The 27275-nt window shown below is 39.9% G+C and overlaps 1 protein-coding gene across 1 annotated transcript; it reads right to left on the bottom strand.

Annotated features, from left to right (window-relative positions):
- Positions 1 to 307: 307 nt before the first annotated feature.
- Positions 308 to 4402, bottom strand: LOC141631494 (secreted RxLR effector protein 161-like). The gene is made up of 4 exons (XM_074444157.1): positions 4231 to 4402; positions 3851 to 4008; positions 3584 to 3735; positions 308 to 380 (listed from the first exon to the last, which is right to left on the bottom strand). Exons 1-4 carry the CDS (start codon positions 4400 to 4402, stop codon positions 308 to 310), a joined length of 555 nt encoding a protein of 184 aa, XP_074300258.1.
- Between the last annotated feature and the right edge of the window lie 22873 nt (positions 4403 to 27275).

Below are 27275 nucleotides of genomic sequence, written 5' to 3'. Positions count from 1 at the left end.
CCCACACATAGGAGACACTTTCAAAAGAACCTTGTTCCCAGCCTGAAATTGTATGTCACGACGATGTAAGTCTGCATAACTCTTTTGTCGATCATGGGCCGCTTTCATCTTTTGTCTGATCAGCTTTACCTGTTCTACCATCTCATGTACCATCTGTGGTCATAAAACCACTCCCTCAGCTCTATCATCCAAGTAAATTGGGCTCCTACACCTCCTCCCATACAAAGCCTCAAACGGTGCCATCCGAATACTCGTGTGATAGCTGTTCTTATAAGAAAACTCAATCAGATCAAATCTATTTTCCCAGCTACCCCCGAACTCCATCACACACACCCTCAACATATTCTCCAAGGTCTTGATAGTCCTCTTTGTCTGCCCATCTGTCGCAGGTAAAAAGCAGTGCTCATCTGTAGTTCCTATCAGCTCCTGCAACTCTAGCCAATACCGTGATATGAATCTCGCATCTCTATCTGACACTATGTCCTTAGGCACCCCATGCAAACAAACCACATGCTTCCTATAAGCCAAAGTTAACTGTATCTTGGTCCAAGTACCTTTCATCGGCACAAAGTGAGCTGACTTGGTCAAACGGTCAACTATTACCTATATCATATTATTACCCTGTTAACTCCTCGGCAAACCCACTATGAAGTCCATAGAGATAGACTCCCATTTCCATTCAGGTACCTCAAGTGACTGAATCTTACCTTGTGGTCATCGCTGCTCTCCCTTGACTCTCTGACATGTCAAACATCGAGCCACAAGCGCAGCTGTTTCCTTCTTCGTCCCAGGCCACCAGAAAATCTTCTTCAAATCTTTATACAGCTTGTCACCACCCGGATGTACTGAATATGGTGTGCAATAAGCCTTTGTCATGATCATCTTTTTCAACTCCTCATCACCAGGAACACACCATCTCGCATCAAATCTCACACTGCCATCTGTATGAATAGAGAACCGAGACACTGTCTCTTTCTCCACTTCAGCTCTCCACTCCTCAATCTTGGGATCCAAAGCCTGTTTCCTGTGAATGTCATCATAAAGATCTGGTTTCACTGTCAAGTCCCCTCTAGCATCCCCTTTCTGTATCATATGTATCCTCATCTTTCCCACCTCATATCTCAACCTCATCAAAGACATAGCTGTCCATAGAGAATGCACACTCTTTCTGCTCAGCGCATCTGCAACCATGTTTGCCTTCCCTTCATGGGATATTATATCCAAGTCATATTCCCCTATCAGCTCCATCCACCTCCTATGGCTCATGTTCAGCTCCTTTTGAGTGAAGATGTACTTGAAACTCTTATGATCTGAAAACACCTTAAAGGTCGCCCCATAAAGATAGTGCCTCCAAATCTTGAGGGCAAACACAACTGCACCCAACTCCAGGTCATGTGTCAGGTAGTTGTCCTCATAAGGCTTCAACTTCCTAGAAGCATAGGCAATTACTTTCCCGTTCTGCATCAACACACATCCCAAACCATTCTTCGAAGCATCTGTATAGACCTCAAAGTTCACACACCCTTCAGGTAATACTAAGACTGGAGCTGTGGTCAAATGCTCCTTTAATGTTTGGAACGCCGTCTCACAACTTTCATCCCAACGAAACCTGTTTTCTTTCCTCATCAACGTTGTCATAGGTCTGGCTATCTTAGAAAAGTCTTTCACAAACCGACGATAGTACCCTGCCAAACCCAAGAAACTCCTGATCTCTGCCACATTCTTCGGTGCTTCCCACCGAGTGACTGCCTCAATCTTTGTCGGATCCACAATTACACCCTTCTTTAAAATCACATGCCCAGAAAAGCAACTTCCTCGAGCCAGAACTCACACTTAGACAACTTTGCATATAGCTGATTGTCACGCAAAGTCTGTAACACTAACCTAAAGTGCTCCTCCTTAGTCTTGGAATAGACTAAGATATCATCAATAAAGACCACCACAAACCGATCCAAAAACTGACTGAAGACCCGGTTCATTAAATCCATGAACACTGCAGGTACATTAGATAACCCAAATTACATCACAACATACTCATAGTGACTATACCTCGATGTAAAAGATGTCTTTGGTATGTCCTCATCCCAAATCTTCACCTGATGGTAACCTGACCTCAAATCAATCTTGGAAAATACCGATGCCCCGTTCAACTGGTCAAACAAATCATCTATCCTTGGCAAAGGATACTTATTCTTCACTGTAACCTTGTTCATCTCTCTGTAGTGACTAAGTCCAAGCCACTACGATTTCTGACTACGTCAAAGTTCCCCCTCAACACAAGACTATCAAAGTGATAGTAAGTAGAACGGATGATCAAGACACTTATATTCAAATTTATAGCAACTAAGGACCTTAAGAGACTAAAGGTCTTGACAAGGAGCAAGCTTAGGAAAATTCTAAATCATGGTCATTTCCTCCCCCACTTGACATCATCGAAAAGACGAGAATAGACATAAAACAACCAGAATGATATCAACCGAGGCAAGAAATTTATTTATTAATCAAAGCACATATCATAGCATAAGAACAAATTCAACATAAGCAAGCCCTAAATATAAAGTGTGTAATACGAACCAAGTTGAGTATAGATCTTGTAAGAGAGAATAAAAATAGTCACTCACCTAACTACGACCTACAAAAGCATGCATGCAATCTAACATGATAGATATCTCAAGCTACCGTACATATACACTCCAACCAATCGAAGGCAAAACACATTCCGAGGACTTGCATATGAATGTGAGGTGAGGTAATCAGGTAAGAAGGGGCAAAATAATTTGGATATGTGGAGGTAAAAGCCAAGCCATATTCCACTTTTCAACCCAACATGAAAAATTATGCATAATGCCAAGTGTGTCATAAACTCACTCACATTAACAAGTACTACTCCTCAAGTAATATGGAAATGATAAGAGTAGGAGTAATAAGAGATTTCGCTTTTCCATCTTTTTTTTTCATTTTTCTCCCTTTTTTTTAATCAATTCATCTTTTTCTTCCCTTTTTTTTTTATATATATATATACCTTCCTTCCAATATCCATCACAAAAGCAACAATATTGACCACAACAAGACTTCCAAACTTACCAACAAGACTAGCTTGACTAGGGTAGGCCATATAGAAATGTAGTTGAATAAATGGGTCAAAACAAGGAAAATTTGGCTAATGTGAGGCTAATGGGTAAAACATAAAGGAAGGGTCGCCTCTCCACATGTCTCACCACCACAAGCCCGAGTGTATACAAGTAATAAGAAACAAATTTCATGCTTATGCAATTTGATGTTACATGCTATGTAATGAGTACTACTCATATCCTAAATGAAACCAATCATGAATGTCATTGGTTTATAAATCTCTAAACCTTAGAATGTATAACTGATGAACGATAATTATGGTTTATATATAACACAAAATATAACGGACTAGCAAACGGAATATTCTCAAAATATAATAAAATACTATACATGAATATACTTGCCTCGGAAAATACGAACACAAACATACAATCTCATCTTAACTAGTCAGTCATACGGTTAGGAAATATTTATGATAGTTTAGGTGCCACCGATTAAACCAATTTCCAACCGCAAAGTCTCAAAATATTCTCTAGCTAACGCCTTTGTCAAAATGTCAGTCCATTGTTTTCCAGTACTACAAAATTTAAGTTTTATGTTCTTCTTTTCTACTTGTTCTCGTAAGAAATCATGTCCAATGTCTATATGCTTAGTACACGAGTGCTGCGTTCATAAAGATAATAATAGCAGTCGTGTTATCGCATAAAATAGGAATACATCCAACGTTCACACCATAGTCAGATAATTGTTTCTTAAGCCATAAAAGTTAAGAACATACCAAGGCAGCAGCAATATATTCAGCTTCAGCAGTAAATACGTCAACTGAATTTTGTTTTTTTGACCCCCAAGAGATAATACATGGTCTAACAAACATAGTTATGCCAGATGTACTTTTTCTATCAACTGAACAACCAGCATAGTCTGCATCTGAATACCCTATGAGATTGAAATTACACTTAAGAGGATATCACAAATATAACTTAGATGTACCAATCAAATACCTTAAAATTCTCTAGACTGCAACCATGTGCGACTCTTTAGGGCACGATTGAAATCGAGCATAGACACATACACTAAACATAATATCTGGTCTACTTGTAGCTAAATAGAGAAGTGAGCCAATCATACCTCAATAAGTTTTCTCATCGACAGACTTACCATCTTCATCTTTGGTCAACTTCTTATCTGTAACCATTGGGGTGGCCAAAGTATGAGAGTTTTCCATACCAAATTTCCTGATTAGCTCCTTGATGTATTTTAGCTGGTGGATCATAATGCCTTCACTAGTCTTTTGAATTTGAAGTCCTAGGAAGAACTCGAGTTCTCCCATCATGCTCTTTCAAATTCCGAGGTCATCAAATCTGAAAAAGACTTACACAACCTATTATTAATTAGTTTAAATAAAAATGATATCATCACCGTAAATTTGTACAACTAATAAATTGGAACTCTCGAATTTCAGGAACAAGGTCTTATCAACAGATCCTTTTTTAAAATCACTTTCGAGTAAAAATTTGGACAATCTGTCAAGAAATCCTGGGGGTTGCTCTACAAAGACTTCTTCATTCAAATAACCGTTAAGAAATGCAGTCTTAACGTCTATTTGAAATAATTTCATTCCTTTGTGAGCTGCAAAAGCTATTAATAATCTAATACCTTCAAGTCTGGCCATGGGAGCGAAGGTCTCGTCATAATCTATTCCTTCTTGTTGATTGTATCCCTGCACAACCAATCTTGCCTGATTTAGTACTATAACTCCCGTATCATTTAACTTGTTTCTAAACACCCATCTTGTACCAATGACAGATCGATCTTTAGGTCTCGGAACTAAGTGCCAAACTTTATTCCTTTCGAACTGGTTGAATCTCTTCTTGCATAGCGACAATCCAATATGGTTCAGCAAGAGCTTCTTTATTATTTGTTGGTTCAATGGTAGAGAGGAAGGAGTAGAAGGAACAAAAGTTGTTCAACGTTCTACGAGTTTGAACACCTTTCTTTAAACTTCCAAGAATACTATCCATAGGATGAGAATCTTTATATCTCCATTTATTAGAAGCTGGAGGCACATCATTGTCATTTGAATTGGGCTCACCTTCTTCGAATGATTGGAATCCAAGAATTGTTCCCCCAAAATCCAATCCTGGGGTTGTAGCAGAACCAGGTATAACTCAGGATTCTGTACCTTAGTTTGGATTCGAAGTTATACCTTCATCAGTTATAACTTCAGTTTCCAAATTCTTGTTTTGAGAGAAGGTTATATTATCATCAAATATAGTCTCAGCTCTCTTTCCCTTGTCATTTGAAGGACTTTCACGTTCATCATTAGTGCCTTCAATTTTTTTATCTTCATCATCCAACTCTGGAGGATCATCTCTGGATAGACGGAAATCTGGTTCATTTATATCTTCTTCCTCATCCTGTTCAGCTTTATCAAACATATTATTTTCATCAAAAAATAACATGAACACTTTCCTCGATGCATAAAGTTCTTTTATTAAAAACTTTGTATGCTTTACTATGATTAGAGTATCCAACAAAAAAGGCTTCATCACTTCTGGGATCAAGTTTGCTTAATCTGTTTTTGCCATTGTTATGGACAAAACATTTACTCCCGGAGCAATGTATATGAGATAGGTTAGGTTTTCGTCCTCTACGAAGCTCATAAGGAGTCTTCTTAATGATAGGTCTAATCAAAGCTCGATTGTGAACATAGCATGCAGTACTAATAGCTTCAGGCCAAAAATTACGAGGTAGGCCACTACATAATAGCATAGTGCGTGCCATATCCTCAGTGTTCTATTCATATATTCAACAACACCGTTTTGTTGTGGGGTTTGTGGTGTAGAAAAATTGTGTCCTACACCATTTTCCCTACAAAATTCTATAAAGGCATGATTATCAAATTAGTTGCAATGATCGGTACGTATAGAAACTAATTTTAATTTATACTTATTTTGGTCAAGCTTCAATAGAACTATAAACTCATTAAAAGTTTCATCTTTTGAATTTAGAAAGATAGGCCAAACATACCTTGAATAGTCATCAACTAGAACAAAAACATACATGGATCCGCCTCTAGTTCTTACTTTCATTAGGCCACACAGATCCATATGTACTAGTTCCAGTGGTTTGTTGGTGCTTACCACTCTCTTAGGTTTGAATGACGATCTCACATGTTTGCAACGAGCACATGAGTCACAAAGCGTTTCTTGGTCAAACTTGATTGACGGCAACCATTCAACCAAATCCCATCTTTTGAGTTTATTCAGTATGGTGGAGCTAATGTGAGCAAACCTTTTATGCCATAAGTATGGATCGTCTAAGGTAGCTTTCATACATGTAAAAGAGTTAGTTGGTATTGCATTTAAATCAATCTTATACATATTTCTCTTTTCGTCGACCTTCAAGAATAACATTCCTAGTTCCCTCAATTATTATACAACAAATATCAGAATGAAAGATGACTTTATTTCTTTTGTCCCATAATTGAGATACATTTAATAAGTTATGCTTGAGACCTCTTACCAAATAGACATCACTGATAGAATGAGAGGAAGAGATACCAATTTTATCCACGCTAATTACCTTACCCTTTTTATTGTCACCAAAGGTAACCTTACCTCCATCAAAGGGCTCAAGTGAAAGAAATAGATTATTATTTCCAGTGATGTACCTTGAACACCCACTGTCAAGATACCATTGATTGTTTTCTTTTACCATAACTTGCGGATAGATTAGATGCAGTTTTTAGGTACCCAAGCTAAGTTGGGTCCTTTGACGTTAGTCACTCTAAAACCTAGATCTTTTCTAACCCATACTTGTCTAATGACTTTTCGTTTAAGAAACAAAAAGGTCTGTCTAAGAGATGTCCTATAATATACTCTGGGTTTTTCGTGATGTTGACTTTCGGGTTGTTTTGGGGGAGCCTTAGTCTTATATGACTCTTTGGGCTTTTGTGATTGTTTAGGTCCATTGACTCTTTTCTTGTAATTAAAATTCATATCATAGAACCAACAAAAGTTGTTGTTTCTTTTATCATTCGAACTTGGTTCAGGTGTCCGGAAGTTATTCTCCTCTATCACAGTGTCAGACGTTCTAACGAATTTGATACCCTCAGTGAAATCTTTCAGGCGTTTGACACAATTATCTAGAAGTTGTCCAGTATCACCACAGTAATTGCAAATTAAATACTGAGGTAAGTTAACATATTTTCTTTTTCTGAAGTCTCGTTTAGAAGGAGTTGATTTGCATTTATATTCGTCTCTACGACCATAGTACTCATGTCCTAAACCCATTTTCATGTTATTGTCTGATTGCTCAGTTAAGATGTTTAGAACTTTTGTGCTTCCTTCCCACTTATCATGAACATTTCTAGCATGTAAGAGCAAATCCTTTAAAGATTGGATTTCTTTAAGACATTTGGAATGATCAATTTCCACATCTTTAGAAGGATTTTTCTCTGTATAACTGTCACGAAAATCCTGAAATCTCTTATCAAGAACCCGTACCATCTCAGAATGTAATTTCTTAGTATCTGATAGCAAGGTTTTAGATTCTTTCTGATACCCGTCGTGAGGTGTCAAAAATAAATTTATAATCTCCAACTACAACTATAGCTAGCGGCAGTCGGGTTGAACCATAGAGAGGCAGACGTAATTTCTAGTTGTTTAAATTCGGTCTAAGGTAACAATAAGATGGGGTTTGATTGGGTTTGGTCTATAGCTAATAACAATTAAAGAAATGTAAACTAATGAAATATATAAAATCAAGTATAAAAAGAGGTACTAGGATGGTCGGTTCGTTATAGTTTCGGCGACAGCATACTAAACAGGTCTAAGTCAAACACATGAGGCGGGAAATGAAGAGGTCCTCTCGGTCCACTCTTAACAAATAGCATCTTTCGATCTCGCTATAGGTCGCTAATATCACTAATACTAACTTTCGTCCTGAAAAGTGATTTACGGTCTAAACTTTACCTATCTTTCGATCTCAGCATAGTTTAGTCATTTTAAGTGGTGATCTAACAACTGTCCCCATCTCTCGATCTAATGGGTCAGTCATATCCTAAGCATTCAACTAGTCGTGTGCACTCGATTCGTCGAATAAAGAATTAAAACAATTAAAACGAAAATAAAACCTCACGTGGTCAGTCGATTGACCAGGTATGGCGGTCGATCGACTGACACGCGATTCAGGCCGTGTTCATTATATTGCCGCCTAAACTACAATTCCCCTACATCCTAGCACAAATAATTTAGCTACTCATACTAAGAATGGTAACAAAAATAATATTGATGAAATAAACAAAAGAATTCATAATTAAAACTACGGAACAAAAGGCTAACATAAAACGATAATTATGGTTTCGGGAACTAACTAACAATTCTATATCTATGAATGCAATAAAGATGAACTGAAATAAGAAGAATACCAAGATCGCAGAAGAATTATAACGGAAATGATTGAAAGCACAAACGAAAATCCAATGCGAAATAGTATCCCGAACCCTAATTATTAAAGCTAATGAAAACTGAATGTAAAAATGATGAAAACTGGATGAATAATCTGATGTTCTAGGTTACGTTATATAGAAAGTATACATAACATAATTCCTAAACCTAATAACTCATGGGCTTGATAAATCTCGATCTTTAAATTCTCGTCTGGATTAGCGACTTGGTCGATCGACTAAGAGTGGCGGTCGATCGACCGAATGGCAGTGTACAGTAGCTTCTGGAACCCACAAGCTGGTCGATCGACTGAAGGTAGTGGTCGATCGACTGCTTTAGCTGCTACTTGACTTTCATAATCTCGTGGATTTGTCTTTTGGGCCTTGGATTGCGCACCAAGCTCGTTCCTTAAGCAAAAACTTCACGTCAAATGCAATGCAGGATACTCGGGGACGGATTTAGCTCGATTTCCGCTGGATTCTTCACATTTCTGCAATAATGTACAAAAATACGGAAGTAAACGGGAATAGGGAGAAATGTAGCATAAACTACCTTAATGAGATCTGAAATGCGTGTAAAATGGGATGTAAAATATCATATAAAAGACACGCATCAAACTTCCCCAAACCAAACCCTTGCTTGTCCCCAAGCAAGAACTAGACTCGATCCTAAAACCTAATGGAACGAGTTCAATCTCAGAGCGAAATGCAACATGTAAAGCCTAAACCAATTTAATGCAATAACTAACAATCAATTAGCAATGCAAATCATGCAAATGAGTTATAAGGTCGTTAAAAACTGCTGAACCGTCAACTGTAGAGACTTATCAAATCGGACTCTCACGGGTCGCTCAAATCTCTCATAAGCACAGGTGAATATAAGAGGATAGAAAGAATTCATTTTGTAGAGACTCTCACCTAACTACGACCTATGAGAACATGCTTGCAGTATAATATGAAAGTAATCTCTATGACCGTTCATATGCATTCCAACCAACAAATGACCATGACACATGCCGAGGTATATATGGGATATGTGAGGTATGGGTAAGAAGAGGCAAAACATGTATGGAAAAGTGGAGGTACAGGTGATCAAGCTAGTACCCAAACGGAACCACACGGCAACATCCTTCTTCTTGCTCAAAATCAATTGATATGGTGCGATGCTATAGCAAGCACAAATCTGACAATCTCCAGGTATAAAAGTAATCAACTAACTCCCCATAAGATATGAATAATACATGGGAGCAAAAATCGCCATAAGATAAAGCTTGAATTATACGAAATTGATTCTTTCTTTTTTCTCGAACCTCGGTCGATCGACCTATGATGTCAGTCGATCGACCGCTTCTAACAATCTGAGAACCTCTTTTTCTCTTTTTGAATCATTTTTCACTTCTTTTTTCTTTCTTTCCTTTCTTTTCATTCTCCCAATAACATCTCAAATAAGAGCAAATGCTACCAAAAACTAAGTAACAATCCCAAGAACACGGACTACTAGCTTGACAAAGGACAGGCTAAATGTAGGATGTAGTAATGGGACAAAAAGGCTATTTTTGGCAGTATGGAGCTTATGGGCAAAACGAAAAAAGGGAAACCTCTACCACATGTGTCAACTAACCACAAACCGAATGCATATAGGTATTAAGCAGATTAAGTTCATATTTATGCACATTTATGTAACATGTCTCATAAGGAGTAACTACTCATATCCTAGATAAAATGGTCATAAATGTCACCACTTATAGGCTCTAAATCTCAGAAATATGATGTAGTTTGCCAATTTTCTAAGTCAAGTCTCAATTTCAGCAAGAAATTTAACGAAAACTCGTCGATATGCACTTATATGATTCTACTAATAACATGTTAATCAAGCAAGGCTTAAGCATAAACAAATGCAAATGCAATATCATCCTTGAAATACTACCGTTCCGACTCGACCTATATGCTAAAATAAACATGCATTTTATTGAAATTTTTGAAATTTTTCAATTTTTTGGATTTTGTATTTTTTTGTGTACAAATATAAAATGAAATAAACAATGCAAAACAGAATGTAAACGTGAATGCAAGCAAATGATATGCGACGCAAAACCCTTCCCCAAACCAAATCGCACAATGTCCCCATTGTGCAAAATCATGTAATGAAGAAAAGAGAAATGGGAATTTGCGAGAAAATTTAAACAAATAAAACATGAAGTAATGACTTAGAAACTCACAAGACTTTTAAGCGCAGCAAAGGAAACCTCCCCAAACCAGCGTGAGCTAGGAGGTTTCAGTAGCCAGCAGTGCTACTCATAAGCACCTGAAAAGAACAAACAAAATACCACGCATAAAATCGAGAAAGCAGTGATGAAACGGTATTATGTGCAAAATTGAGAAAAATAGAAGAAATAAATAGTGACGGAAGATAAAGTGGAGTAGAAAACTCCCTTAGTTCCGCAAATGGACCAAACATAGCAGGAGAGAGGTCGTAACAGGTACAACAGTGCAGGTCGGTCGATCGACCACAGCACTCAGTCGATCGACCAAGGTGAAAGGAACAGTAGCTCCTGGAAACTGCAGACCAGTCGATCGACCACTCAAAGCGATCGATCGATTGAAAATCTCTTTGTAACTTCTTATTTCTTCGTGTTTGCTCAATTATTTGAGCTAATGAGGTCTAAAAACCTGCAAGTGCACAATAATACGCGCCCAAAATTGCGCAAAACCCAAAATAAAGTCTAAAGCGTATAAAATCCTAAGCAAACAAAATAAAATGCGAAGTTTCGCGCACACAAAAGCAATAAAAAGTTTCTAACAAAAGCAAATAAAAAGTTTGGAAAACATGTGATCAACTAGTAGTTGATCAAGAACAGCCACGGAATGGCCCACTTCGTCGGCTTCTGGCTACTAGAGGTAGCCTCAACAGTGCTTATCTTATCAGCTGCACCCTTCTTAGCTTCCACGTTCGTATGGCTCAACGGATCAACACTTTCATCATCTCCCCAGTCAATGATCTCTTCTTGCTCATCAAAGTCCAAGTCGGACTTCGTTACTTTGATTGGCTCGTCATCAACTTCCTCATCAGAGGCATAGCTAAGGCAACCAAGGCCTCCTCGTGAAATGATTAGCTTCTTCGCAGCTAGGGTGACTTGCAGCTCTTCCTTCCCCAAACCAGCTCTTACAGTATCAGAAATAGACAAATCTTCCTCCAATTTGCTCCCAATCTGGGGCGGAGGGGTTACAACAGGAATAGAGATAGGCATATCAGGAAGCACAAAGTACGATTTCTTGTCAGAAACCGTATTACAAGTCACAGCCCACATGGGGTCCTTCTTCTTAGCAGGTTGGGCAAAAACAATAGAATGCTTCCCTACTTTAAAAGTCAAGGTACCCGAACCAACATCTATGATTGCACCAGCAGTGTGCAGAAATGGCCTACCCAAAATAATGGGAATATGGGCATCCTCAGGCATGTCAAGTACGACGAAGTCAACAGGGAAGAAGAACTTCCCTATTTGCACGGGGATGTCCTCTAAGACTCTATCTACTGGACCGCAGATCGGTCGACCATTTGTCTTGTCATGTCGTCGCTGCTGCGAACCTAGTCAATTTGAGCTTCCTAGCAAGACTCAGGGGCATTACACTTATACTAGCTCCTAAATCACATAATGCCTTCTCAATAGAGAAGGTACCTATATTGCAAGGAACAGAAAAGCTACCCGGGTCCTCTAGCTTATGGGATGCAGTGTGAGACAAATAAGAGCATGACTCTTTAGTTAATGCGACAGTATGCACATTTTCAAGTGACTTTTTCTTAGACAAGAGTTGTTTCATGAATTTAGTATAGGCAGGCACTTGATTAACTAACTCAAGGAAAGGCACTTGTACATTCAAGCTACGAATAACTTTTTCAAATTTGTTGAAAGATACCTGTTCCTTCGTCGGCACTAGCCTTTCCGGATATGGGGCTGTAAGAAGTAGCTTAGCCCTCTCCTCTAAATCGCGCATGCCGGTATCCGTGGACTTAGGCTGGAAGTCCACTACTTTCTCCTTGTTGAAGCTTGAACCCTCTTCAGACCGTCGTAAATGTGAACCATTGATCGACATCGGGTCGTACTTCGGAGCCGGGACTGACCCATCAGCATTCTGGTCTTTCCCCAATATTTTCGGGACTGTCGTGCCCCGAAACAAATGATCCCTCAAGTTGTCGGGCATCGGAGGACGAAAAATCTCACTATCAGCAGCGATCTCAGTCGATCGACTAGTGATGTCAGTCGATCGACTAGTGATGTCAGTCGATCGACTGAGATGAACAGGACCAGAAGCTCCTGTAACCCGCACTTCAGTCGATCGACCGGGTATGTCAGTTGATCGACTGATATACCTGGTAGACGCCTTTATCTTTCCTTTGCTCGTTCCAGCTTTGTTTTGACTCGGTTTTGCCTCATCTTTTGCAGCATCATCCTCGACCATAGCAGGCCCCTCCAGGGTAGACCCACTCCTTAAAGTTATGGCATTTAGGGTCTCTTTCTGGTCAGTTTGAGTTGGTAAGTGTCCCGGAGCTCGAGTGGTACTCTTGCTAGCCAACTGAGCAATTTGGCTCTCTAGCATCTTCATCCCGGTCTCTCTAGCTTGGGACTCCTTCAGCAATAAGTTCTTCAACTCGGTGAACTCGGAATTTTGGGATTGTTGCTGCTGCTGAGGAATATACGGAGGTTTTTGATATGGTTGTTTGTGTGGAGGCACATATGTTTGCTGCTGCTGCTGTTGTGGAGGTTGAGTCGGATTCAGGACATTCTGGCTACTCCACCTCAAGTTGGGGTGGACATTCGGCTCATAGTACGTGTTTGTTTGCCTATAGTGTTGAAAGGCAGCACAAGACTCAAAGGGGACAGAACAATTCTCTGAGACATGCCCCTCAGCTCCACATCTTCTACAGACGAAAGGACCGTCTGAAACAGCGTTAACATGGTACATCCCTCCTTTAGAAGCTCCTCCTAACTCATATTTGTCAAACCTTGCAGTGAGAGCTTCTAGTGCAGCAACAGAGGAAGATTCAGCAGCTCTCCTCTGGTTTTCTCTCGAATTCCCATATTCAGCCTTATGAGTGGCCAAATCATCAATGATCTTCCACCCCTTTATCTCTCCCATGTTCTCAGCAAATCGGCCATTGGTCATGACATCCAAAATAGCCCTCGATCGTCATACTGACCTATTATAGGCGATTGCAAAGACTCCATTTTTCGAACCCATGGTGCGGTATGGTTCGCACCAATTTCTTGAAACGGACTCATACTTCATGAAAGTTCTCATCAGGCCCTTGTTTGAAGCTCGTGATCTGAGCTCTAATGGCATTCGTCTTTGAGGCAGAGAAGTACTTTTTGTAGAATGCCAGGGCTAAGGAATTCCAGTCGGTGATCCCATGGACGGCTCGATCGAGATCTCTATACCACTCCCTTGTAGCATCACGAAGGGAGAAAATGAACATGGTCTCCTTGATCTGGTCTTGGGTCACACCGGCCGGCGGGGGTATAGAGCAGCAATAATCAATAAAAATCTCCATATGCTTGGCTGCATCTTCATTTGCTACTCCCCCGAACTGGTTTCTCTCAACCAGATTAATATAGGAAGGCTTTGGCTCGAATTTTCTTGCCTCCCCAAGTAGTTAGAATCCTTTGTAGAGATTCGCAACTGTCGGCTCTGAGTGACTAGCAATGGTTGCTTCTTGACCATGTTGGAATTTCTGAGAAGAAGTGTCTGTCGAAGAAGTAGAGGCAGGAGATGTAGGTGGATCTCCTTCGAACAAAGCGTTCTCGTAGTAGCTTGACAGAGTACTCAGCTCTTCCTCTGTCGGTAATACCCTTTGTGATCGTCTCAACTCGCACAAGGATTTCTCGATCTCAGGATTGAATGGTACTAGGTCACCACCATGTGACCTACGCATAAGAAGAAACTACAAAAAGAATATAAGAAAAATTTAAGGAACGGAAGTCCCTTAAACTAAAGAAAGACTAAATAAAAACAGCTAAAAATTAGAACAATTGCCTCCCCAGCAACGGCGCCAAAATTTGATACCCGTCGTGAGGTGTCAAAAATAAATTTATAATCTCCAACTACAACTATAGCTAGCGGCAGTCGGGTCGAACCACAGAGAGGCAGACGTAATTTCTAGTTGTTTAAATTCGGTCTAAGGTAACAATAAGATGGGGGTTTGATTGGGTTTGGTCTATAGCTAATAACAATAAAAGAAATGTAAACTAATGAAATATATAAAATCAAGTATAAAAAGAGGTACTAGGATGGTCGGTTCATTATAGTTTCGGCGGCAGCATACTAAACAAGTCTAAGTCAAACACATGAGGCGGGAAATAAAGAGGTCCTCTCGGTCCACTCTTAACAAATAGCATGTTTCGATCTCGCTATAGGTCCCTAATATCACTAATACTAACTTTCGTCCTGAAAAGTGATTTACGGTCTAAACTTTACCTATCTTTCGATCTCAGCATAGTTTAGTCATTTTAATTCGTGATCTAACAACTGTCCCTATCTCTCGATCTAATGGGTCAGTCATATCCTAAGCACTCAACTAGTCGTGTGCACTTGATTCGTCGAATAAAGAATTAAAACAATTAAAAAGAAAATAAAACCTCACGTGGTCAGTCGATCGACCAGGTATGGCGGTCGATCGACTGACACGCGATTCAGGCCGTGTTCATTATATTGCCGTCTACACTACAATTCCCCTACATCCTAGCACGAATAATTTAGCTACTCATACTAAGAATGGTAACAACAATAATATTGATGAAATAAACAGAAGAATTCATAATTAAAACTACGGAACAAAAGGCTAGCATAAAACGATAATTATGGTTTCGGGAACTAACTAACAATTCTATATATATGAATGCAATAAAGATGAACTGAAATAAGAAGAATACCAAGATCGCAAAAGAATTGTAACGGAAATGATTGAAAGCACAAACGAAAATCCAATGCGAAATAGTATCCCGAACCCTAATTATTAAAGCTAATGAAAAATCGAATGTAAAACGATGAAAATCGGATGAATAATCGATGTTCTAGGTTACGTTATATAGAAAGTATACGTAACATAATTCCTAAACCTAATAACTCGTGGGCTTGATAAATCTCGATCTTTAAACTCTAAATCGGAATAGCGACTTGGTCGATCGACTAAGAGTGGCGGTCGATCGATCCGAATGGCGAGTGTCTGATAGCTTACGGAACCCAAGCTAGTCGATCGACTGAAGGTAGTGGTCGATCGACTGCTTTAGCTGCTACTTGACTTTCATAATCTCGTGGATTTGTCTTTTGGGCCTTGGATTGCGTACCAAGCTCGTTCTTTAAGCGAATACTTCACGTCAAATACAATGCAGGATACTCGGGGACGGATTTAGCTCGATTTCCGCTGGATTCTTCACATTTCTACAATAATGTACAAAAATATGGAAGTACACGGGAATAGGGAGAAATGTAGCATAAACTACATGAATGAGCTCTGAAATGCGTGTAAAATGGGATGTAAAACATCATATAAAAGACACGCATCACTTTCAATTGTTGGTTCAGAGATATGATTTCTTTCTTTTGATCTGAAACCACGGCTTCTCTAGCTGTAGCCTCAGATTTAAGAAGCTCTTTGACTTTTCTCAATTCTAAGGTTATAGCTTCATTAGCTACAACCTTAGCTTGAAGATGCTTCAAGTTGAGTTTTAGTTCCGAGGTTATAGCTTCATTAACTATAACTTTAGACTCGAGAGCTATCTTCTCAGCATTTGTCGATTCTGAAGTTTAGCTATATTAGCCGTAACTTTGGATTTTAGCTTCTTAGCTTTGGCTTTAAGAAGTTGATTCTCTTCAGCAATATCTAGAACCTGTTCTTTCATCTTTTAGTTCCAGATCTTGTTCATGACACTTGTCAAGAGTTTGCTCGAAGTATTTTATTAAAGCACTCTTAGAGAACTTCTTGACTTGTTTTTGATGTTCAAGATAGCTTACCTCTTGTTCATCGTCTGAAACAGATTCTACTAGAAGGCAATATACTGAACTTGAATCCACGTTATCATCGCTGTCAGAAATTAAGTCGAGACTAATGATACCCGTCGTTGTGAGTACCAAAGATAAAATTTATAATCTCCTATTAAGACTAACCTAGGCTAGTGGTAACAGGGTCGAACCACAAGGAGGCAGTTGTAAACTCTAGTTGATTTATGATCAGTCAAAAGTAACAATTATGGGGGTTGGTTTGAATTGATCTATAGCTAATAATAAATAAAGGCAATAAACTAAATGAAAGATTTAAACAGATAAAAGAAGGGTACTAGGATGGTCGGGTCATTATAGCTTCGGCGGCAGCAAACTAAGTCGGTCTGAATCAAACACAGGTAAGGCGGGAAATAAAGAGGTCCTCTCGGTCCACTCTTAACAAATAGCATCTCTCGATCTCGCTATAGTTCCCTAATGTCACTAATACTAACTCTCGTCCCGAAAAGTGACTAATGGTCTAAACTATACCTATCTTTCGATCTTAGCACAGTTTAGTCGATTTAATTGACGGTCAAATAACCTTCCCTATCTTTCGATCTAATGGGTCAGTCACAAAAAAGGTATCTAACTGGTCGCATGCATTCGATTTGTTAAATACAAGATTAAGAACAATTAAAACGAAGGATAACCTTACAAGGTCAGTCGATCGACCAACAATGTCAATCGATCGACTGACACGCGGGTTCGATCCGTGTTCAATCTAATGCCGCCTATGCTACAATTCCCCTACATCCCAAAGACTATAGATTTAGCTACTCATGCTAAGGGTAGAAACAATAACATAAACGATAAAACTAGCTACTGAATTCATGCTTAAAACAGGAAAGGAAGCAATTAACATGCAATAATGAAGATGGTTTCGGGAATCTACTAGCAATTCTAATCTATTAGCAAAATAAATGAACTGAAAGTAAACTGGGAGAATACCGAATTGCAGGGGAAAGATTGATTAATAAGAACCGAAATTCCGATGCTCACAATAATCCCAAACCCTAACTATTCGATAAAGAACTTGAATGAAAACTTAATGCTAAAACTTGATGTAAAATTCTGAATAAAAGACTTGATAATAAATCGATGATCTAGGTTACATTATATAGGAAATATACGTAACATCTTATTCCAAAACCTAAACACAATGGGCTTTGAGTTCCTTGATCTTTTAATTCTAAATGCGAAAAATATTTGTGGTCGATCGACTAAGCGGGAAAGTCGATCGATTGGATCTCAGAACAATGTAGCTAACCACGGATCCCGATAGTTGGTCGATCGATCGATGAGTCTAGTCGATCGATCGCTGAGCTGCTAGTTGATCGCTTTATTCTCGTGGATTCGTCTTTGGGCCTTGGATCGCGCACCAAGCTCGTTCCTTAAGCAATTCCTTTACGTCATTTGCAATGCAGATTACTCGGGGACGGATTTGGCTCGATTTCCATTTGAATTCTTCACATTTCGCAATAACGTACAAAAACACGAAAGTAGAGGAAAATAGAGAAATATTGGCATATATTGCACATTTGAGCTCTTGAAATGCGTGTAGAATAAAGTGTGAAACATCATATTTTAGACACGCATCAAATCTCCCCAAACCAAACCTTGCTTGTCCCCAAGCAAGAACTAGACTCGATCTAATGACCTAATGGAACGAGTTCGATCTCAAAGCGAAATGCAAACTGTTAAACCCAAACCAATTTAATGCACAACCAACAATCAATTAGCAATGTGAATCATGCAAGCGAGTTATGTAGTCGTCAAAGACATCTTTGAATCGCCAATGTAAAGACTTATCAAATTGGACTCTCATGGTCGCTCAAATCACTCAATTAACACGGGTGATATATTTGTAAGATAGAAAGAATTAATCTTGTAGTGACTCTCACCTACTACGACCTATGAGGACATGCCAGCAATAAAGTATGAAAATGATCTCTATAACCGTACATATGCATTCCAACCAAACAGATGACCAATGACACATGCCGAGGTATATATGGGATATGTGAGGTATGGGTAAGAAGAGGCAAAACATTTTATGGTAAAGTGGGGGTACAGGTGATCAAGCTAGTACCAGAACGGAACCAAATGGCAACATCCAACTTCTTGCTCATAGGCAAACAACACGGTGCTATAGCAAGCACAAACTCACAATCTCGAGATGTAAAAGTAATCAACTAACTCCCCATAAAATAAGAATAAAATATGGGAGCAAAAATCGCCAAAAGATAAGGATTAAAGTATGCGAATTAATTTCTTCCTCGGATCTTCAGTCGATCGACCAAAAGGAGCGATCGATGTTGCTTTGAACAAGACAGGACATTTTTTCTTTTCTTTTTCCGAATCATTTTTCTTCCATCTTTTTTTTTCTTTTTTTGTTTCTTTCTTTACTTTTTTTTTCATTCTCCCAACGAAATCTCATAAGAGCCAATGCTACCAAAAACGAGTAATAATCCCAAAAACTAGGCTACTAGCTTGACAAAGGCAGGCTATGTGTAGGATGTAGTAAATAGGACAAAAAGGATATTTTTGGCAGTGTGAAGCTTATGGGTAAAACGAGAAAAGGAAACCTCTACCACATGTGTCAACAAACCACAGACCGAATGCATATAGGTATTAAGTAGATCAAATTCATAATTATGCAAATTAAGGGAACATGTCTCATAAGGAGTACTACTCACATTCCTAAATAAACTGGTCATGAATGTCACGAGTTATAGGCTCTAATAACTCAGAAATATGATGTAGGTTGCCAATTATTAAAGTCAAGTCTCAAGTTCAAGACAAGATAACTTAACGAAAACTCGTAGACTATGCATATATGATTCTACTAATAACATGTTAATTAAGCAAAGGCGAGAAACAGTGCAAATGCGATATCATCCTTGAAATACTACCGTTCCGACTCGACCTATATGCTAAAATAAACGTGCATATTATGGGAATTTTTTTGAAATTTTTTCAATTTTTTGAAATTTTGTATATATGAAAGAAATGAAATAAACAATGCAAAACAAAACGTAAACGTGAATGCAAGCAAGTGAATGAAGTGCGACGCAAAACCCTTCCCCAAACCAAATCGCACAATGTCCCCATTGTGAAAAATCATGTAATGAAAGAAAGGAGAAATGGAAATTTGCGATAAAGTAAATAAGCAAGACACAAAGGAAAGATATGGAACTCACAAGACTTTAAGCGCGGCAAAGGAAACCTCCCAAACCGGCGTTAGCTAGGAGGTTTCAGTAGCTAAGCGATGCTACCGATAAAGACCGAAAAGGCAATTGAAAACCACGCATAAGACCGAAGGAAACAATTTTGAAACGTAAAAGTTGTGCGCAAATGAGACAAATAGAAGAAATAGATAATTCGACGGAAAATAGAGTGGAGTAGAAGACTCCCTTAGGTCCGCATATCGACCAAACACACAGGGGGAGAGGTAAAACGAATATAGTAGCGGCAGTGGTCGATCGACCAAGAAGGTAAGTCGATCGACCATATGGGCATGAACAGTAGCTCTGTAAAACCGCAATTGATCGATCGACCAATGGTGCCGGTCGATCGATCAAAACACATTCTTTGCGGCGTCTTATTTCTTCGTAATTGCTCAATGATTTGAGCTAACAAGCTCTAGATACCTGCAAAAGCACAATAATACGCGCCCAAAAATTGCGCAAAACCCATGGCAAAGTCTAAAGTGCTTAAAAATCCTAAGCAAAAAGAATAAAAGCGAAGTTTCGCGCACACAAAAGCAATAAAAATGTCTTAACAAAGCAAAAAGAATGAAGTTTATAACGAGCATGATCAACTAGTAGTTGATCAAGAAGGACCACGGTATGGCCCACTTCGGTAAACTTCGGCTACTAGAGGTAGCCTCAATGGTGCTCATCTTATCGGTTGCACCCTTCTTAGTTTCAACGATCGGAGAGCTCGGTGATCGGCCCGTCACCTCCCCAATCAAGGACTCCCTCGGAATCGTCGGAATCCAGATCAGCCCATCTCACCTTGGTTGGCTCATCTTCCACTTCCTCATCGGTCCCATAGCTTAGGCATCCAAGACCTCCTCTTTGAATGATAGGCTTTGTCGCAGCTGGAGCATCCAACGGCTCTTCCTTCCCAAACCAGCTCTGCATTATCTAAAATAGAAGATTCTTCCTCCTTCTTGCTCCCAATCCGGGGCGGAGGGGTTAACACAGAAGTAGTAATAGGGACGGTTGATTCGGGAAGCACAAAGTACGATCTCTTTTTCGAGACCGTATTATAAAGTGAGCCACATGGCGTCCTTCTTTTTAGCGGAGTTGGGCAAAAATGATAGAATGTTTCCCAACTTTGAAGGTCAAGGTTCCTAGACCGACATCAATAATCGCACCGGCGGTGTGCGAGAAATGGCCTACCCAAAATAATGGGAATATGGTCATCCTCGGGCATGTCAAGGACAACAAAGTCAACAGGAAAGAAAAACTTCCCTATCTGGACGGGTATGTCCTCTAGGACTCCTATAGGCTCGACCGCAGATCGGTCGACCATCGAACTATCATCTCGGTTATTGCAAACCTGGTCAACTTAAGCTTTCTAGCTAGACTCAAGGGCATGACACTTATGCTAGCTCCTAAGTCACATAATGCCTTTTCGATAGAAAAGGTACCTATCCGCAAGGAACCGAAAAACGCTAGGGTCTTCTAATTTATGGGGCGTAGTGTGAGACAAGTAGGAGCAAGACTCTTTAGTTAACGCAACAGTGTGAACATGTTCAAGAGATTTTTTCTTTGACAATAACTGTTTCATAAATTTAGTGTATCTTTGGCACTTGGTTAACTAACTCAAGGAAGGGTACACGAACATTTAAGCTACGAATAACTTTCTCAAATTTCTTGAAAGATACCTGTTCCTTCGTCGGCACGAGTCTCTCCGGATATGGGGCTGTAAGGAGTACCTTAGCCCTCTCCTCTAAGTCACGTGTGCCGGTATCCTTGGACTTAGGCTGAAAGTCTGTCACCTTTTCTTTGTTGAAGCTAGACCCCTCCTCGGACCGTCTCAAATGAGAACCATTGACCGTCATTGGATCGAACTTGAGCGGGATCGACCAATCAACATTTGGGTACGCCCCAAACTTTTCGGGACGGTGGTTCCCGAAACAAGTGGTCTCGTAGATTATTTGGCATTAAAGGACGAAATTCTTCAACATCGCGGTGATTTTGGTCGATCGACCAACATCCTCGATCGTCGATCGATCAGGTTGCCGATTCGAAGCTCCTGGAACCCGTGTTTGATCGATCGACTAGGTACTTGATCGATCGATGAAATGCCTGGCGACGTCTTTTTCTTTGATTTGTTCGTTGAAGCTTTCTCTTGACTTGTTTCTGGCTCATCTTTCTCAACAAAGCATCCTCAATCATGGCGGGACCATCAAGGGTGGACCCGCTCCTCAAAGTGATGGCATTTAGGGTCTTCTTTTGTTCGGGTTGAGTGGGTAAGTGTCCGGGAGCTCGAGTGTTACTTTTACTAGCCAGTTGAGCAATTTGGCTCTCTAGTAACTTCATCCTGGCCTCTCTTACTTGGGACTCCTTTAGCAACAGATTCTTAAGCTCGGAGAACTCAGAGTTTTGTGATTGTTCTTCTTTGCGGCACATAAGGAGGCTTAACGCATCTTCTTGTTGCTTTTGATGAGGCGGGACATATGGCCATTGCTTCTTTGTGGCGGATGTTGGGTTGGATTTTGAACATTTTGGCTTCTCCAACTCAAGTTCGGATGCGGTGGCTCGTAGTAGGTGTTTGTCTGCCTATAGTGTTGAAAGGCAGCACAAGATTCAAAGGGGTCGGGGCAATTTTTCGAGACATGGCCCTCAACTCCACACCTTTCACGGACGAAGGGACCGTCCGACACAAAGCATTGACTTGGTATATCCCACCTTTAGAAGCTCCTCCTAGCTCATACTTGTCAAATCTCGCGGTGAGAGCCTCAAGTGCGCAACGAGAAGAAGGATTCAGCAGCTCTCCTCTGGTTCCCTCTCGAATTCCCATATTCGGCCTTGTGGGTAGCTAGGTCGTCAATGATCTTCCACCCCTTGGTTGCTCCCAGATTTTCAGCGAATCTTCCATTGTCTGCGACATCCAAAATGGCTCTCGATCGTCGTACAACCCATTGTAAAAATGATTGCACAAACTCCACTTTTCAAACCCATGGTGCGGTATGGTTCGCACTAACTTCTTGAATCGGACCCATGCCTCGTGGAAATTCTCATCTGGCCCTTGTTTAAAGCCCGTGATTTGAGCTCTAATAGCGATCGTCCTTGAAGCAGAGAAGTACTTCTTGTAGAACGCTAATGCCAATGTATTCCAATCAGTGATCTCTTGAGCGGTCCGGTCCAAATCTCTATACCACTCCCTTGTAGTATCACGAAGAGAGAAGATGAACATGGTCTCTTTGATTTGATCCTGGGTCGCGCCAGCTGATGGGGGTATGGAGCGATGAGTCAATAAAGGTCTCCATATGCCTCACTTTGCATCTTCATTTGCAGCTCCCCCAAACTGATTTCTCTCGACCATAGTAATGTAAGCACGCTTTGGTTCGAATTTCCTGGCATCTCCTGGTAATTCGAACCCCTTGTATAAATTGTCGGCTGTCGGCTCAGAAAAACTAGCTATATTTGCTTCCTCGGCCATGACTGGAATTTCCGGAGAAGTAACTGTCTCGGTGAAGAAGTGGAAACGGGTGAAGATTTGTGGGTCTTCTTGACAGATCGTTCTCGTGATAGCTTGTGAGTACTCGGCTCTTCCTCGTCGGTAATACTCTTCGTGTTCGCCTCAACTCGCGCAATGATCTCTCAAGCTCAGGGTTCAACGGTACTAATTCTCCACCCGTGACTGCGCATAAGAAGAAACTACAAAAGAATATAAGACAAGTTTAAGGAACGGATGTCCCTTAAACTAAGAAAGACTAAAAATAAAAACAACTAAAGTTAGGACTATTGCCACCCCGGCAACGGCGCCAAAATTTGATACCCGTCGTTGTGAGTACCAAAGATAAAATTTATAATCTCCTATTAAGACTAACCTAGGCTAGTGGTAGTGGTCGAACCACAAGGAGGCGAGTTGTAAACTCTAGTTGATTTATGATCAGTCAAAAGTAACAATTATGGGGGTTGGTTTGAATTGATCTATAGCTAATAGTAAATAAAGGCAATAAACTAAATGAAAGATTTAAACAGATAAAAGAAGGGTACTAGGATGGTCGGGTCATTATAGCTTCGGCGGCAAAGCAAACTAAGTCGATCTGAATCAAACACGGGTAAGGCGGGAAATAAAGAGGTCCTCTCGGTCCACTCTTAACAAAAAGCATCTCTCGATCTCGCTATAGTTCCCTAATGTCACTAATACTAACTCTCGTCCCGAAAAGTGACTAATGGTCTAAACTATACCTATCTTTCGATCTTAGCACAGTCTAGTCGATTTAATTGACGGTCTAATAACCTCCCCTGTCTTTCGATCTAATGGGTCAGTCACAAAAAAGGTATCTAACTGGTCGCATGCACTCGATTTGTTAAATACAAGATTAAGAACAATTAAAACGAAGGATAACCTTACAAGGTCAGTCGATCGACCAACAATGTCAATCGATCGATCGACACGCGGGTTGATCCGTGTTCAATATAATGCCGCCTATGCTACAATTCCCTACATCCCAAAGACTATAGATTTAGCTACTCATGCTAAGGGTAGAAACAATAACATAAACGATAAAACTAGCTACTGAATTCATGCTTAAAACAGGAAAGGAAGCAATTAACATGCAATAATGAAGATGGTTTTGGGAATCTACTAGCAATTCTAATCTATTAGCAAAATAAATGAACTGAAAGTAAACAGGAGAATACCGAGTGCGGGGGAAAGATTGATTAATAAGAACCGAAATTCGATGCTCACAATAATCCCAAACCCTAACTATTCGATAAAGAACTTGAATGAAAACTTAATGCTAAAACTTGATGTAAAATTCTGAATAAAAGACTTGATAATAAACTGATGATCTAGGTTACGTTATATAAGAAATATACGTAACATCTTATTCCAAAACCTAAACACAATGGGCTTTGAGTTCCTTGATCTTTTAATTCGCGTCTGAAACAGCGCTGTGGTCGATCGACTAAGCAGGAAAGTCGATCGACTGGATCTCAGCAATGTAAGCACGGATCCCGATAGTTGGTCGATCGATTGATGAGTCTAGTCGATCGACTGCTTGAGCTGCTAGTTGATCGCTTTATTCTCGTGGATTCGTCTTTGGGCCTTGGATCGCGCACCAAGCTCGTTCCTTAAGCAATTCCTTTACGTCATTTGCAATGCAGATTACTCGGGGACGGATTTGGCTCGATTTCCCGCTGAATTCTTCACATTTCTGCAATAACGTACAAAAACACGAAAGTAGAGGAAAATAGAGAAATATTGGCATATATTGCACATTTGAGCTCTTGAAATGCGTGTAGAATAAAGTGTGAAACATCATATTTTAGACACGCATCAACTAACGTTGCTTAAATATAGGTTAGCAACTTCTTCATCTTCAAACCCCTCGTCATCTTCTGTGTCGATATCTCCACAACATGACACCATCATGACTTGTTTGAACTCGTTTTTGGTCTTTTGTCGTTTAGTCTTGTCCTTAATTTTCTCCCATGTGGGACAATCCTTGATCATGTGATTAGTCTCTCCACACTTGAAGCATCCTCTATTTGCAAATGAAGTTTTTGACTCAATTGCTTTCTTGTTGAAAGACTTATTGTTATTTTAAGACGATTTTGTTTGCTTATTTCTCAATGGCTTCTTTTTTAACCTTCTAACAAACAAAACCATTTCATCCTCGATGTTAGAACCACCGTTCTCACCTGTAGAGGGCTGAAGAGTCGTACTCTTATCTCTACTTGGTTCAGCCGTATCATCATCTAAAATGAGCTCGTGGGACATAAGAGCTCCTATAAGCTCTTGATAAGAGAGAGTAGTAAGGTCTCTAACTTCCTCCATTGCGGTGACCTTAGGATGCCACTTTTTGGTAAGACTCCTAAGGACTTTTCTGACAATGTCCTCGGATTGGAACTTTCTACCAAGATTTTTCAGTTCATTGACAATGCTAGAAATTTGCGCAGACATGCTATCAAGAGATTCATTGTTCTCCATTGTAAAGAGCTCATATTTTTGAATCAGCAAGTCAATACGGTATTTTTTAACAATTATCGTTCCCTCATAAGCTAATACAAGACCATCCCATATTTCCTTGGCCGAGGTACAAAAAGAAAAACGATCGAATTCATTTGATGTCATGCCGTTTTGCAACAGGCTTATAGCTTTTGAGTTTTTCTCAACCTTCTTGTAATTAGCCTCAATATAGTCTTCTTCCTTTTTCTCATAGGTTGTGCCTTCAGTAGATCTAGCCATCTTCAACCATCGGACAATCATCCCTTCCTTGAGTGCCTTTTGCTCTTCACACTCCATTTCCCACATCACCATAGTTATTTCTCTTGACATGTTTCTCCTCAATACCCTAATCATTGTTGCCATGATACCATCATCCTCCTCATTTCTTTCTGGCTACCCACTTCTTCTTTATGTGGGTACACCCCCCCCCCCCCCAATTGGGGCTCTTATGGATAGAGGGGGTTGTAATCATGAGGATATGAGAGGGATTTCCGTAATTATTTTCTAATGGGGGCAAAGATGACAAGAAACGTCTCATTTCCACCAACGAGGATAATTTGGGTTGTGTTTTAAGGTTTTGGAGTTGTGGGTTTTGATGTGTTAGATAGGGAGGTAGGTCTTGTGTTTGAAGGAGAGGATAAGAAGTGAGAAGGAAGGAGAAGAGGTCTCGTGCTAAATAAGGGATATAGCAGAGGGATCCGGGCGACTGGAGCATGGAGCCGCCCGACTTGGGCTTGAATCCGACTGGGTTCTTGGGCAGTGTATTGCCCATGCCCTATTTTTCTTCTAGCTCGCTCGACTACAATGTAAGAGGGTCCTACTCATACTCATTTGATTCCTTCCTTGTGTTGGTGCTCTTTAGGCTTATCTAGCCTGGGAATTTGACATATCCACACTTCATTCTTGGCCTTTATACACAATTAAACATTAGTAACCCTCCCTCACTTGCTCTCATGTGAAAAATTAGTCAACAAATGCAACTAAGATGAATACAAATGCAAAGAACATAAAGATATACAAAGTTATGGGATTTAGAATATTTACAAAAGATGGTTTAAGAAAGGACTCCACCAAATTCATTTCTCATTGTCATGCTCATTTGCGTTATCCATGTTGCTCAATGCTTTTAGCAAACGATCAAAATCTTTTGAATGGGCTTCAAATAAGCACAAATAGGAGGTCGGCAATGTCAAAACGTAGCTTAGACATCTTGGCTTGGAATAGAACTTTCTAAACATTCTCCCATTTGTTTTTCCCTTGGCACTAAAGCCTTTTCAACGCTTCAAACCAAAAAGCCCATCATTCTTGTCAACACAAGGTATGAACAATGACTCATATTCATTCAGAGCCTTCAACTCTCTCCCATCTCCTTCAAATTTTATGATGATAGAGCTTTGACTTGTTAATCCTTCAATAGTAGAAGGAGAGTTCACATTTCCTTGATGAGGGGATGGTTGAAGGATAAGAGACCTCATCATATTCAAACTTTCAAAGGTATCCCAAATAGGAAGAGCAACACTAG

Source organism: Silene latifolia, chromosome Y, assembly GCF_048544455.1.
Source record: "Silene latifolia isolate original U9 population chromosome Y, ASM4854445v1, whole genome shotgun sequence".
Taxonomy (NCBI): Eukaryota; Viridiplantae; Streptophyta; class Magnoliopsida; order Caryophyllales; family Caryophyllaceae; genus Silene; species Silene latifolia.
The sequence above is the reverse complement of the archived record's forward strand: the minus strand, read 5'-3'. Positions and strand labels throughout refer to the sequence as shown.

Coding starts and splice junctions, on each gene's coding strand:
- LOC141631494 (XM_074444157.1), bottom strand. CDS start 4,402: ATGGGAGAACTCGAGTTCTTCCTAGGACTTCAAATTCAAAAGACTAGT. Junction 4,009..4,230: donor GTTGACCAAAGATGAAGATG/GTAAGTCTGTCG, acceptor TCAATCTCATAG/GGTATTCAGATGCAGACTAT. Junction 381..3,583: donor GAATATTTTGAGACTTTGCG/GTTGGAAATTGG, acceptor TACCTGCGACAG/ATGGGCAGACAAAGAGGACT.